The sequence below is a fragment of the Patella vulgata genome, chromosome 8 (genome assembly GCF_932274485.2).
Source record: "Patella vulgata chromosome 8, xgPatVulg1.2, whole genome shotgun sequence".
Taxonomy (NCBI): domain Eukaryota; kingdom Metazoa; phylum Mollusca; class Gastropoda; family Patellidae; genus Patella; species Patella vulgata.
In genome coordinates this window covers 7978118-7991065 of record NC_065886.2, presented here as the reverse complement: position 1 = coordinate 7991065, position 12948 = coordinate 7978118, and the positions used below count along the sequence as shown (strand labels likewise).

Genomic DNA, 12948 nt, shown 5'->3' with positions numbered 1-12948 from the left:
AGAATAACACTAATAATACAAAAGGAAGAGAATAGAGGATAATTGACTACTAATAATACAAAAGGAAGAGATTAGAGGATAATTGACTACATGAAACCGTAACATCAAGACGCTAATTAACTATATGAAACCATAACTATAAGATGAGATGAAAGTCAGAGATAGCAACAATCATCGCAAGTGAAACCTTAACTACAAGATGAAATAAAGGGGGGGGGGGGTCATACACTTATGACCACAGACACTTCTCATCACTAACACACACTGATTAAGAATTAAATAAATCAACTATTATGTATGTATTGGTCAGTGTGGGTTGGCTTGCGGTAAACAGTGGTTTTTAGGTAATCTGCGGAGTTGTTTACTAATACATCAAGGAATGGTAATTGGTTGTCTTTTTCTAATTCTACTGTAAATTTCATTCGAGGGTGGATACTGTTGAGGTGTTCATGAAGGTGTTGTGGATTCTGACCTAGTTCCAAAATGGCAAATACATCATCAACTTTTCTAATCCATGTTTTAGGTAGGATGGGTGAAGTCTTTAAGGCAGCTTATTTCATCTTGTAGTTAAGGTTTCACTTGCGATGATTGTTGCTATCTCTTTTCGTTCGTTTCTGGGGTTTTACGTCCACTTCCACCTAAGGTGATATCGTAGACAAGGATGTTTCCTAGGAAACTTACTGGAGGAAGCCGTATGGATTAAGCTTTGGTCCAGTTTAATTTGAGACATAGTGTCTTAGCAGGGAATGCCCAAGTTAAAAATCTCATCGAAAGGAGCGGAGAAAGTTTTGGGGTAGAAAAGGGGTGGCGAGCGGGCGCAGTCTGGTCCGCTTGGCCATAAATGTTTCGATCGTTGTTTTGGGTGGGTAGGGGTAGGTAGGACTGTCAGCCGGGCCCAAGGGCCCCGCCGCCTGTCCGACCTAGGTTCAGGGGTGCAGCGATGCCTCCGGACCAGAACCAAGACAAAAAACGGCCCCCCACAGGATACCCGACATCCCTTCACTTAGGGACGTCCGACTAGCAGTAGCCCTCGGGATGATCACTTATGGATCCCGTCCGTTGGGTCTTGGGGTGGGCCCCCAAATCTTCACAGAGTAGAACACTCTTTTCGTCTCTGCGGGGTCACATCATCATATCAATGATACCGATCTCACACACGAATTCGTAGATTAACTCATAGATTTCGTGTTTGCTTACTTTTGGAAAAAGTAAGTTCGGAACACTGAGAGCCGTGTTAAGGGAACTCAGTTTATCCGTGAGAGGTTTCCTTTCAGCTGAGAGGCGAGCACAGTCTACTAGAATATGGGTAGGAGACACGTCTGAGCCACAGCTGCACCTTATAGGCTTAAATGTGCGATATCTGAGTGTTTCTTTCACCTTCAGCTTTGTTATTAACCGGCAGATTTTCCTGCTGGGATGATTTACTGATAACTTAGCCTTTAAGGACTCATCGGATCTGAATCTAAAGGTGTCGAGTTCCACGAGGGAGTTTTCCCATTCAGAGCTGACGCGTAACTCGACCATGCTTTTAAATTCGTTGATGCTATAAGGGAGCTCGACGCTAGGTTTCTCCAATTGTGACCCCTTTAGGGCGAGCCTGTCCGCCTCTTCGTTCCCCTTAAGGTCGATATGCGACGGGACCCATGTCAATACTATCTGGTTGCCCTTTGCCAGAGACTTTTCGTACGCTAGGTAGATCTGGGTCAGCAGTTCGGGACGGGCGTCCGACCTCTGATTTCTTATAGATTCCAGACTACTCAGTGAGTCGCTGAGGACAACATAGTTTGCATTTCTTTGGCTGGATATCCACACTACGGCTTCTTTGATCGCATACATTTCCGAGGTGTACACAGAGCACATATTTGGTAGTCTATTTGCTACCTGTAACTCTTTCCCCGGGATATAAATCCCGAAGCCCGTCGTACCGTTCTCGGGGTTGTGCGATCCGTCCGTGTAAATGTGAGTCCATTTTGACCAATTATCCTCAATATGAGCTAAAGAGAGATGCTTGGCCGCCAATGGGTTATTCCCTTTGTCTACCCTCAGGACGAGGGTGGTATCTACCGGGGGTACTGGGAGGGTCCAGGGGGCCCTGATCGTATCCTCTATACCTTTAATGGTGAGCTTATCGAGACCGTAGTCCCTAACCATTTCGCCGACTGCCTGGCCGTATGACTTCTTGGTGGGGTCCCTGACTCTTTTGAACCTCGAGATTTCGTTTAAGGCTGGACACCTTTCACCCAATCGGCTTAGTTTGGCCCAATGCCAGAGGGAGTTCGCCGACATCCTGTAGTAACGACTCGCGCTTGGCACCTAAGCCACAGCCTGTGGTAATACAAATGGCTTTGTATTGTATCGTGTCCAACTGGCTTAGTGTAACGGGTCTTGCATTTAAGAAAGCCATGCAGCCGTAATCTAATACAGGACGTATTAGAGAACGGTAGATCATCATGAGGGCAACTCGGTTTGCTCCCCATTCACGTCCCGTTATTTTCCTCATAAGGTTCAGGATGCGCTGAGTACGTGTTACCACATATTTGATGTGCGGTCGCCATGTCACTTTCCTATCAAAGATTACACCAAGGAACTTGGTTTCGTCTTTGAATTCTATGTACTGACCATTGAGCTGCAGGGACATCCGGGAGACCTCGGGATCCCTGCATACTAGCATACCTACAGTTTTCGGTGACGAGATCTGAAATCCCCAATCATTTGCCCAAGAGGTGAATCCGTCCAAGGCACCTTGCATACGTTTTTGCACCTGCGAATATAGACTACCCTTGGTCCACAGGGTGCTATCGTCCGCAAACGTAGCAAGCGAAATATCTTTTCCGAGATATTCTTTGATATCATTCACCATAATATTGAACAATGTTGGGCTTATAACGGAACCCTGGGGAGTTCCGTTATCCAGTCCGGTCTCTTTACTGAGGTATTTGCCGATTGTAACCCTGATTTGTCTGTCTGAGACAAAACTCTTGATCCAGTTGTACATGTTACCATGCACGCCTACCAAGGACAGTTTGTGTAACAGTCCTTCTGTCCAGACAAGATCGAAGGCCTTTGACAGATCAACAAAGATGACACAGAGGTAGGATCCGCCTCTCGTGGCTGTCACCATGGCATGCTGGAGTCTGGCAATGTGATCGAATGTCGAGCGGCCTCGGCGGAAGCCGCTTTGGTTCTTGTCTAGCAGCTGGTTACTCTCTAGGTAGTATGTTAACCTATCGTTCACCAGGGTTTCAAGAGTTTTGCAAAGCGTAGACGTGAGGCTTACCGGGCGATAAGACTCCGTTTCCTTTGGGTTTTTTCCCACCTTAGGGATTGCAACCACCGTAGCCGTACGCCACAGACAGGGTATCTCACTTTTCCGCCAAGAGAGGTTGAAGAGGTCAAGGACAATTTTCGAAGCATTTTCGGGCAGATTTTTTAGCATAGAGTACTTGACCCCGTCCGGCCCCGAGGCGCTGTCTTTTTTAGAAGATAGCGCTTTCTCGTATTCTCTCAGGGAAAAAGGGGCGTTCAGATCTGAGCGTCCAACAAGTTCTCCGCCTTTCGGCTTAAACTTTTCTTTTTGCGGATCGAAGTCTTTTTTCCTGTTGCTAAATTCGGGCGTAAGGTTGTTATTGCTACTCGCCATAGCAAATGTTTTAGCAAGAAGTTCGGCCTTTTCTGCGCAGTTCTGGGCCACTTCTGCTTTGTAACAGAGAGTCGGTGGGCAAGCCGTCCTAGTCTTACCATTCATAGCATTAATCTTCTGCCACACCTCTTTAGAGTTTGAATTTGCATTCAGTGACTCGCAGTAGGCGTGCCAATGTTGGGTTTGACACTGTTTTATGACGTCTCTTGCCGCATACTTTGCCTTTAGGTATGCGGACCACGTGGCCGGAGAGAGGTGGCGTTGGCACTTGCGAAGGCATCTACGACGTTCCCGTACTGCGACTTGACAAGAATCGGACCACCAAGGTTTTCGAGGCTTAACAGATTTGGAGCTTGACATGGGGATAGAGGCCGTAGCTGCCTCTATTATAGCACTGGTTACGTTCGTGGCATACTTTTCAGTATCCTCCGTAACCAGTTTCTCTTCCCTCCACTCACGACAGAGTAGGTTGAAGCTGCCCCAGGCAAGAGAGCGGGCACGATCCGAAGGCGAGAAGCAGCCGGGGGTGGCGTGCTTTTTAAGACGTCCGTAAAGGAGCGCTTGAGAGGCGAGACTGGTGGGGGGACCCCACCTTCAAGGACCTCTATCCCGTCCATGCCGGTGCTAGTGTTGGACATAGCTGCCGGATATCGTTCGACCAAAATAATAAATAAATAAATAAATAAATAAGCAGGTCAGAGGCAGGTCAGACACAGAAGTCAGGCGAGAGTTGGGAACCGTGTTATCCTCGCTATGTACAAATAGGAGGACCCCCGTAAACTCTCGTCCAAAGTCTTGCCTGAGAAGCGAGAAGCAAAAAACTTCTCTACCGCCACCGACGTGCTACCTAAGTATAAAAATAAATTTATTTTATTATAAAAATACGAGTACCCACTCGCTTGAGAAAGATTGGGGGGACCGCCGCAATGAAACACAAACGATTTCCAGAAAGTGAGGATCACTAACTCAGGCAGAGACTGCTGAGTTCGAACAAATTCTGAAAAAAGTTTGTGAAATATTCAAGATGGCTGCCGTACCCACGCCAAGTCAGTCTCCGTACAAAAAATGTAAAAGTATAAAAATACGAGTACCCACTCGTTTGAAATTGATTGGGGGGTAGCCTTAGTGAATTATAAAAGCTTTCCAGGTAATGAGGATCACTAACTTAGTCCGATCTGGCTAAGTCCGTTCAAAACCTGTACTTGATTTTCAGAAATTCAAGATGGCTGCCAAACCCACGCCAAGTCAATTTCCGTCCTAAAAAGTATAAAATATAAAATATAAAACAATATCTCGGTCCACAAAGAGGTATAATTACCAGAGCAGTAATAAATGCCACTCGTAGGCCGGTATATCCTAGCTTGATTCCAAAAAACACTGTGATAGTTCACCCAAGTAGTTGAGAACACAAAGTTGATCTGAGTACTTCGAGAAAAATCACACAATGCACGAGCTGAACACTTCTTATGACCTCTAGCTTCGACAACCAAAAGTCAATTGCTATCTCTGAATTTCAACTCATCTTATAGTTATGGTTTCATATAGTTAATTAGCGTCTTGATGTTACGGTTTCATGTAGTCAATTATCCTCTAATCTCTTCCTTTTGTATTATTAGTAGTCAATTATCCTCTAATCTCTTCCTTTTGTATTATTAGTGTTATTCTTTCATCATGTTAATTCATATAACTTCTTTGATCTTGATAATGCGTTGTTGATAGTATTGATTATTCTGTTAAATGGTTTCCACTTGTTACCTATATATTGTACCACATTTATTGTTGATGATCATTATTTGCTTGAAAACGATATCTGTATGTGTATCGAAACGTAGCATGTTAATAAATTCAGAAGTAGTATATCCATATAAGTGTATTTTATTTTTAGTGAAATCTATTTCTATATGTCTTATAAGGATTGTGTATCAATCTATTTAAAATACAGAGCTATATTTCGTTTCGTTTTTTTTATACGTTCGAAGGCCTCTACTACATGAAGATCTGGCCAGTTATTGTAGTGGCAGGTCACGGCACGGGCATTATGAGCGGCTTTTGACCCTATGCTGTCAGGCATTTGATTAACCAATCCACGTTTATGTTTCAAGTAGGATACCCACAGTTCTGTGCATCACGCACCAAGAACTCACCGCAACAGTCCGTTTCATTGACTAATCCCTCAGAACGCGGGTTATATAACAACTTTTCCAGATCCTAGTGCACGCCAATGTGTACACGGGACCTCGGTTTTTCGTCCCATCTGAACGACTAGACAGCTTTCCCGCATCAATGACAAGGGAGAACCACGCCGGAAAATCTGGATGAACTTTCTCGGCCAATGCAGGGATCGAACACCCGACCTCCAGGCTAGCGAGCCAGCGTCTTACCCACTTAGCCACCGTGATCCCCGACATAATGGGTCGCAACGCATATAATAATGTAATCTGAATGTATATAAACTGATTTACATTCAATCATTTCTGTTTTCACTGTAATTTCTAATCATTTATGTTCGGCGAAATACGCCAGAAGTCTCAATTGAATGGCAATCTCTAGCGCCTGGTTATTCCAGTCTACACCGATAGTATTTATTGCACATGCTCTCCAGATAAGAATATGATGTCACCGTTTGATTTGACTTGTGGATTATGCCTAGCCTCGTTTTTCAAGTCCGATGATGCTGAAACGCATTATGATACACGAATCGTGTACCAGTGGTAAAATGTTTATTTTGTCTTTAATATTGGATATCAGAAGCCCATCTCTTCCCGGCAAGATCACAACATCAATGTTGATTTAAATTGATAAATAATTTGTGTTTTCAATGTTGAAGATTTTGGATGATATTGAGTTAGAGACTTAGCTACTTTAATATGCATGAACCTACAAGTGGCATCTTGTAAAGCTAGTTACAAACCTGCTAATTAATATGCATGAACCTACTTATTTCTAACCACTACACAGACACAACAGAAAAGTAGGACGTTAAACCCAATCTCTGATTAGAAAAATGATCATAATAATAGGCCTAAGTTCATAAATCCATAGTACAAGCCTGGAATAGGCCTATGTATGACAACGATCACCAAGAGTCATTGTAAGCGCCACGGAGAAACAATACCAGAATAATATATCCCACACATAAAACACAATAGGGATGATAATTAATAATTAATAAGTTGATGGTGCTTATATCAGGATTATAACGAATTATTGTTATTGGAAACACTTTTAAAGGGAAAAATTAGCTTAATAAAAATGAATTGGGATTTATAACGTCTTTATAACACAGACACAGGTGAATTTAGACATTACGCTGTTTGAGACAGGGGACATTTTGGGTTAAAGATTTAGATAAAGAGCTGACCGTTCGTGCTATAATAGTTCAAAAATAGATAATTCAAAATTAATATATTGCAAGTTTCAGTCGAATTACTATCTTCTAGGCGAAGTTATTAGTACCTGAAGTATTGCCATTATAGTCTCGATTCTCATGTACCATTGCTACGATAATAACAGAGAGAGCGAGAGAGAGAGAGAGAGAGAGAGAGAGAGGGAGGGTTAAACGTCCACTCGACACAAACTATTTCATTTCGGGACTAACATATGGTTAAATTTTATTTCAATAATTCGCTTGCGCGCAGTGGGAGGAAACCAGCGGATCCGGAAAACCCCTACGAGGTTGAACAGGCGACCCTATTCCTTGTCACGTACAACCGGGGAATCGAAACCACGCCCGTTGACTCAATGACAGACCGTATGATGCAACTCGCACGCGCTAACCATTCGGCAATCCAGCCCCCCGCTACGATAATAAACATAGACACAATTAGCCGTTTTAACGTTAAATTATTAAATGGCGCCTGTGTTATAATCCATTCAATATTATGGCCACCCGATATTCTAGAGAATCGAATGCCCAATTATAGATACATTATGGGAGATTAGATAAAGAGCTGGCCTTTCTCACTATAGTAGTTGAAAACTAAAAATTGATTCATTCTGAACCGAGATTTTAGCCATTGAATTTTGGGCCTAGCCTCGATCATAATTACTAAAGCCGGCACGATAAAAAAAACATAGTCTCGATTATCCATTTTTTTGATTATATTATCAACGAGCGTTAAGCAGCAGATATGATTCTAATCCAGTAAATATCGCAGGCTAGCGATGACATCGAGAGCTGATTATAATCTGGATAAGTTAATTAATGTCTAATTGATAATTTAGATAACATTTCAGGCCTAAAATTAAGATAACATTTCAGATTTAGCGCTTGCATAATGTATGTTTAATAAATCATAAAACGTTTAAAAAGTTTAAAATTGGATATGCAATAGGCTGATAAAGAAAAGATAACTACTTGTGTTAGACACCCCAACTCCCTCACACGAGAGGAGAGGACAACGTTCAGTAGTTCGGACGATAAGCCGAGATCTCCTGTACACGTTGGCGAGCTCGTTAAAAATAAAGTGTCCGTCACAACATGTATAAGCGGGGAATCGAAACCACCACACATAACTCAAGGAAAGACGCGCAAACCAATAACCGGCTTATAGGCAAGTCTCGATCGTCATTACTAAAAAACAAAGTCTCGATTTTGCAAAAAAAAATGTATTCCAATTCACTAAATATCGCAGACTAGAGTTGATTATGGCCCGGACGAGTTAATTAATGTCTAATTAATAGTTTAGATAACATTTCAGGCCTAAAGAAAGACCTGCAATAGACAGTTTTAGCGCTTGCATAATGTATGTTAAACTAAACATGATCTGTGATTTCATCAGATTGGACTAACACGGAAATTATGGTTTTATTTTCAGCTTATTGTCTCTTCAGTTGACCACATTGCTTTGAATAATAAAAAGAGAACATTGACGATGTGGACTTAATGATTGCTTGACACGGGTTGGCTAGTATATTGTTTTGTCGTTGTTAACAAAGTAGTTGGAATAGGATATATAAATCTAACGACAGATGCATACCCAAAGACACGCGGATTACCGGAGGTTGTTTCAGAAATTGTGGTCAGTCTAAACATTTCACTTAAAGTTGGTGTAAGGTGAGTGGCCGAAATTCAAAGTGTTTTAAAATATTTTTCCGTTCAAAGCACCAACAAATTCCAGAATTTTAAATGCCTGAGTTTCAGAGTATTCGAAAATGTGCTTTTTACGTCTCAGAAACCTAAACATTTAACTTTATATTCGTGTAAGGTTGATTCAAAATGTTAAACATTTTCCTGTCCAATGTACTTCGCATTTCAGAAATGTATATGAATGTTTTGTATATTGTGTTTTGTACATTGCAGAAACCTGAACATTTAACTTAGTGTGTATGCAAGGTGGGTTGCCGGACTTCTAAGTGATATATTGTTCATCGTTCAAAGTACCTTAAATGCAGAGTCTTGGAAATTTTCTCAGAAACATAATCATTTAAGTTAATCCACGTGTATGGTACTAGATGACATTTTGCCGGAATTTTCAGTGTGAAATATACTCCTGAACAAAGTCTTTCAAATTCAAGAATTTTATATTTCAGAAACCCTTAAAGTTGATCTACGTGTAGGATACTTGAAGATATTTTGCCGGAATTCCAGGGATTCTTGAATGGCCCGTTAGACGTACTCCATGTTCTGCATTTGTACATGACTGTATTCAGAGAATTGGAAATTGTGACTTTTTACATCCATCTCAGAAACCTAAACTTTTAAATTAATCCATGTGTAGGATAGTTAACTGGAATTCCAAGCGTTATTAAATTGCCTGATCGAAGTACACTACTTTTTAGAATTTCATTTGACGTCGTAAGGCGTCTTAAGAGTCTTCTGAACAAGCAGTGGGTAGATTAAACAAAGAAAAGCATCTCACCAAGTTGGAAAATCATTCACAAACTTTCCAGATATGACGACGCTGGTCTTTGTGCTAACACTAGTATTCACTGTCATGCCATTATGGACTCTGGAACCACCGCCCAAACCCAATCAGCCGATACACCCTCCGTCTCTACCTCCAGCCAATCAGCCCATAAACCCCCTACCTATTTCCAATCAGACAGCGACTTACGAAACCACCCGAAAACTGGAGAATGATCTTCTGGCGAACTACAGTGATACGATCCGCCCGATAATCTACCAGACAAACTCAATGGCGGTATTTCTTGATTTTCGAGTCAACGGCATTTTGGAGATAGATGAAGTCAAGGAAACTATCTTGGTTAATGTAGACTTTGCAGTGAAATGGCAAGATGAACTTTTGACTTGGAATCCCGACGATTACGGTGGACTGAAGCTGATGCACCCAACTGCTGACAAGAGATGGAAGCCCAGATTAATGATCCTAAACTCTGTTGACAAACGTGATGTGTTTTCGGATGAACTACATCCGTATATCGTCCAATGGGACGGAACAGTGTTCTGGACACCTACGGCAGTTTTTAGAACCTACTGCAATTTGGATATGACCAAGTTCCCTTTTGATGTCCAAAGGTGCACAATATTCGTGCAACCGGTTGAGTTCATTTTCGATGAACTTCAGCTATTCGTCGTTGATCCTATCAAGCTAGAGTATGCCCAGGAGAATGGCGAGTGGATAATTGCTGGGGCATATGGGACACATTTCCCAAAACCCATTCACCCACGAACCATGTCAAGGGTGGGTGTCACACTGATACTCGCTCGTCGACCAGCGTTCATCGTGCTCAACGTCTGTCTTCCCATAGCAGTCTTATCTTTGTTAAATGTAGCGGTCTTCCGAGTGCCCATTGATTCTGGCGAGAAGCTCAGCTACGTATTAACAGTGCTGCTAGCTCTTGCAGTATTCATGTCGATTGTCGGCGGTATGTTACCAACGACCTCGACCACCATCCCACTTCTAACCATCTACCTGTCATCGCTTCTAGGCTTCAGCACGTGTTCGGCGCTTCTAACCGTTTACATCATGAGCGTGGCCCACCGACCAGAATCGCGACCGGTACCAAAACCTCTAAAGCTTCTGGTTGTGTGTATGAACGGCAGGAAACCAAGGGACAGAATTCAACCACTAAACGAGGACGCAAAGATAAATTGGAAAGTAGTTAGTGAAGCGCTGGATAAGCTATGTCTATATCTGTCAACCTCGTTGGTGCTTGCTACTTCTCTTGGCGTTGCTATCACCATCACCAACGCACGTAACTAAGATACGAAAAATTAAATGGTAGTTAGCTTTTCGTTTCTCTGCATTAGGGTGGATCTGTCGTTCAGATTGCATCACCAACTGAGGCTATGCGTGTTCACTGTTCAGTGTCTATATTTGTCTAATGGTCTTTGCTACTTCTTTTAGCATTACTATCATCGTCACTATAAATGATGAAGGTGATGAAATGGGGTTTAACGTCCTACTGTTCTGCTCCTATACTGGGCTAATGAAGACGAACATACGCCATACAGTGTGCTATGAGGGAACTTTTGCCCGGGCAGCGGCACTATCGCCTACTCTTATATCGAATTCCAACTGCCAAGGGATCTTTTACGTGCATTCCAATGTATACACGGGACCTCGGTTTTTCGTCTCATCCGAAGGACTAGACAGCTATCCTTGCCAGGCCCTCCATCCTGCATCACTGACAAGGGGGAAACACGCTGGAAAATCTGGATGAACATCCTCGCGTCACTATAAAGGGCGACACGTATTCAAAATATGCTCTATATAAACACCTATATTTTATGGAACACTATTTAAAGATACCTTATGGGAGATTCGATAACGAGTTGGCAGTTCTCACTATAATAGTAATGTAAAGGCAATTTGCTGAAAATTTCATTCAAATTGATCCACTATGAACCGAGAACTAAGCGATTCAAATTTCCGCCAAGCCTCGATCATCATTACTAAAGTCAGTACGATAAACAGCATAGTCTCGACTATCCATTTAATCGTTAAATCGTGAAGGAAAATTATGCAGTACATCGGCTCATAATCCACTAAGGACCACAGGCTAGCAATGCCATCTAGAGTTGATTATGGTCTGGATAGGTTAATTAATGTCTAATTAATAATTTAGAAAACATTTCAGGCCTAAAGAAAGACCTGCAATAGACAGATTTAACTCTTGCATAATGTATGTTTAATAGTGATGTATTCTTCTATATAAAAACGTATATGGAACAACTCGGTGTTTCGAGTTTTAATATTAAACGAACACAACGTGAAGTCCATATTGAAGTTCACGTTCGCGTCCAACGTGGCGTCACTGAAATTAAGAGTTGTGACAGATGACTTTTTGTGCAAGGAAATTCGAAAAGATGAGAAGTCGCGGGCGAGGTCGCGATGGCGCGAGAACACCGGAAAGCGGCACGAGATATCGAGAATCTCGAGCAGACTTCTCGAATTCTCTCGTTTGAAGATCCCCCACTTTGCACCTTGTTGCTTCGCGTTCTGGCATTCTAAATTTCTCTCCCCTCGACGTCTCGCCAGAAGCACAAACAGTACATGTACATGCAATCGATTGAGTTCACAATACGTGGAACTGGAGCTTTTCCTCATTAGTCCCATCATCAATCCTATCAAGATAGCAAAATGAAATGAAATGGGGGTTTAACGTCCTACTATTCTGCTCTGAACTGGTCTAATGAAGACGGGCATATGCCATACAGTGTGCTACACTTATATCGAATTTCAACTGTCAAGGGATCTTTTACGTACACGCCAATGTGTACACGGGACCTTGGTTTTTCGTCTCATCCGATCGGCTAGACAGCCGCCTTGTCAGGCCCTCCGACCTACATCACTGACAAGGGGGAACCACGCCGGAAAATCTGGATGAACTTTCTCGGCCAATGCAGGGATCGAACACCCGACCTCCAGGCTAGCGAGCCAGCGTCTTTCCCACTTAGCCACCGTGATCCCCTCAAGCTAGCGGCGAATAGTTAAAAGATTGTTCAATAGATCATGCATACTGTGGTTTAAATGGAATGAAATGGGGTTTAACGTCCTACTTGTCTGCTCCGAATGGGCTAATGAAGACGGGCATACGCCATACAGTGTGCTATGAGGGACATTTTGCCTGGGCAACGGCACTATGGCCTACTTTTATCCCGAATTCCAACTGCCAAGGGATCTTCGTGCACGCGTATGTGTACACGGGACATCGTTTTTTTCGTGGCCCCGGGCAACCAATTAGAGTGGCATATCCTATTCAGAACTTTTCAGAATTAATACACAATAATTGATATTTACGATATTGCTATTTATTTGTATTATTATTGCGTGTATTTATATAGCGTTCAACATGGTCGGATACACTATACAATAAAATATAATATATATATATATATATAT

General features: G+C 42.3%; 1 protein-coding gene across 1 annotated transcript; it reads left to right on the top strand.

Moving 5' to 3' along the window:
* Positions 1–9963: 9963 nt before the first annotated feature.
* On the top strand, positions 9964–11388 carry LOC126830581 (neuronal acetylcholine receptor subunit alpha-6-like). Its single transcript, XM_056102809.1, has 2 exons — positions 9964–10131; positions 10279–11388. The coding sequence occupies exons 1-2, from the start codon at positions 9964–9966 to the stop codon at positions 10804–10806; spliced, it is 696 nt and encodes a 231-aa protein (XP_055958784.1). The 3' UTR covers positions 10807–11388.
* The last annotated feature ends 1560 nt before the right edge of the window (positions 11389–12948 follow it).

Coding starts and splice junctions, on each gene's coding strand:
- LOC126830581 (XM_056102809.1), top strand. CDS start 9,964: ATGATCCTAAACTCTGTTGACAAACGTGATGTGTTTTCGGATGAACTA. Junction 10,132..10,278: donor TCCAAAGGTGCACAATATTC/GTGCAACCGGTT, acceptor CCACGAACCATG/TCAAGGGTGGGTGTCACACT.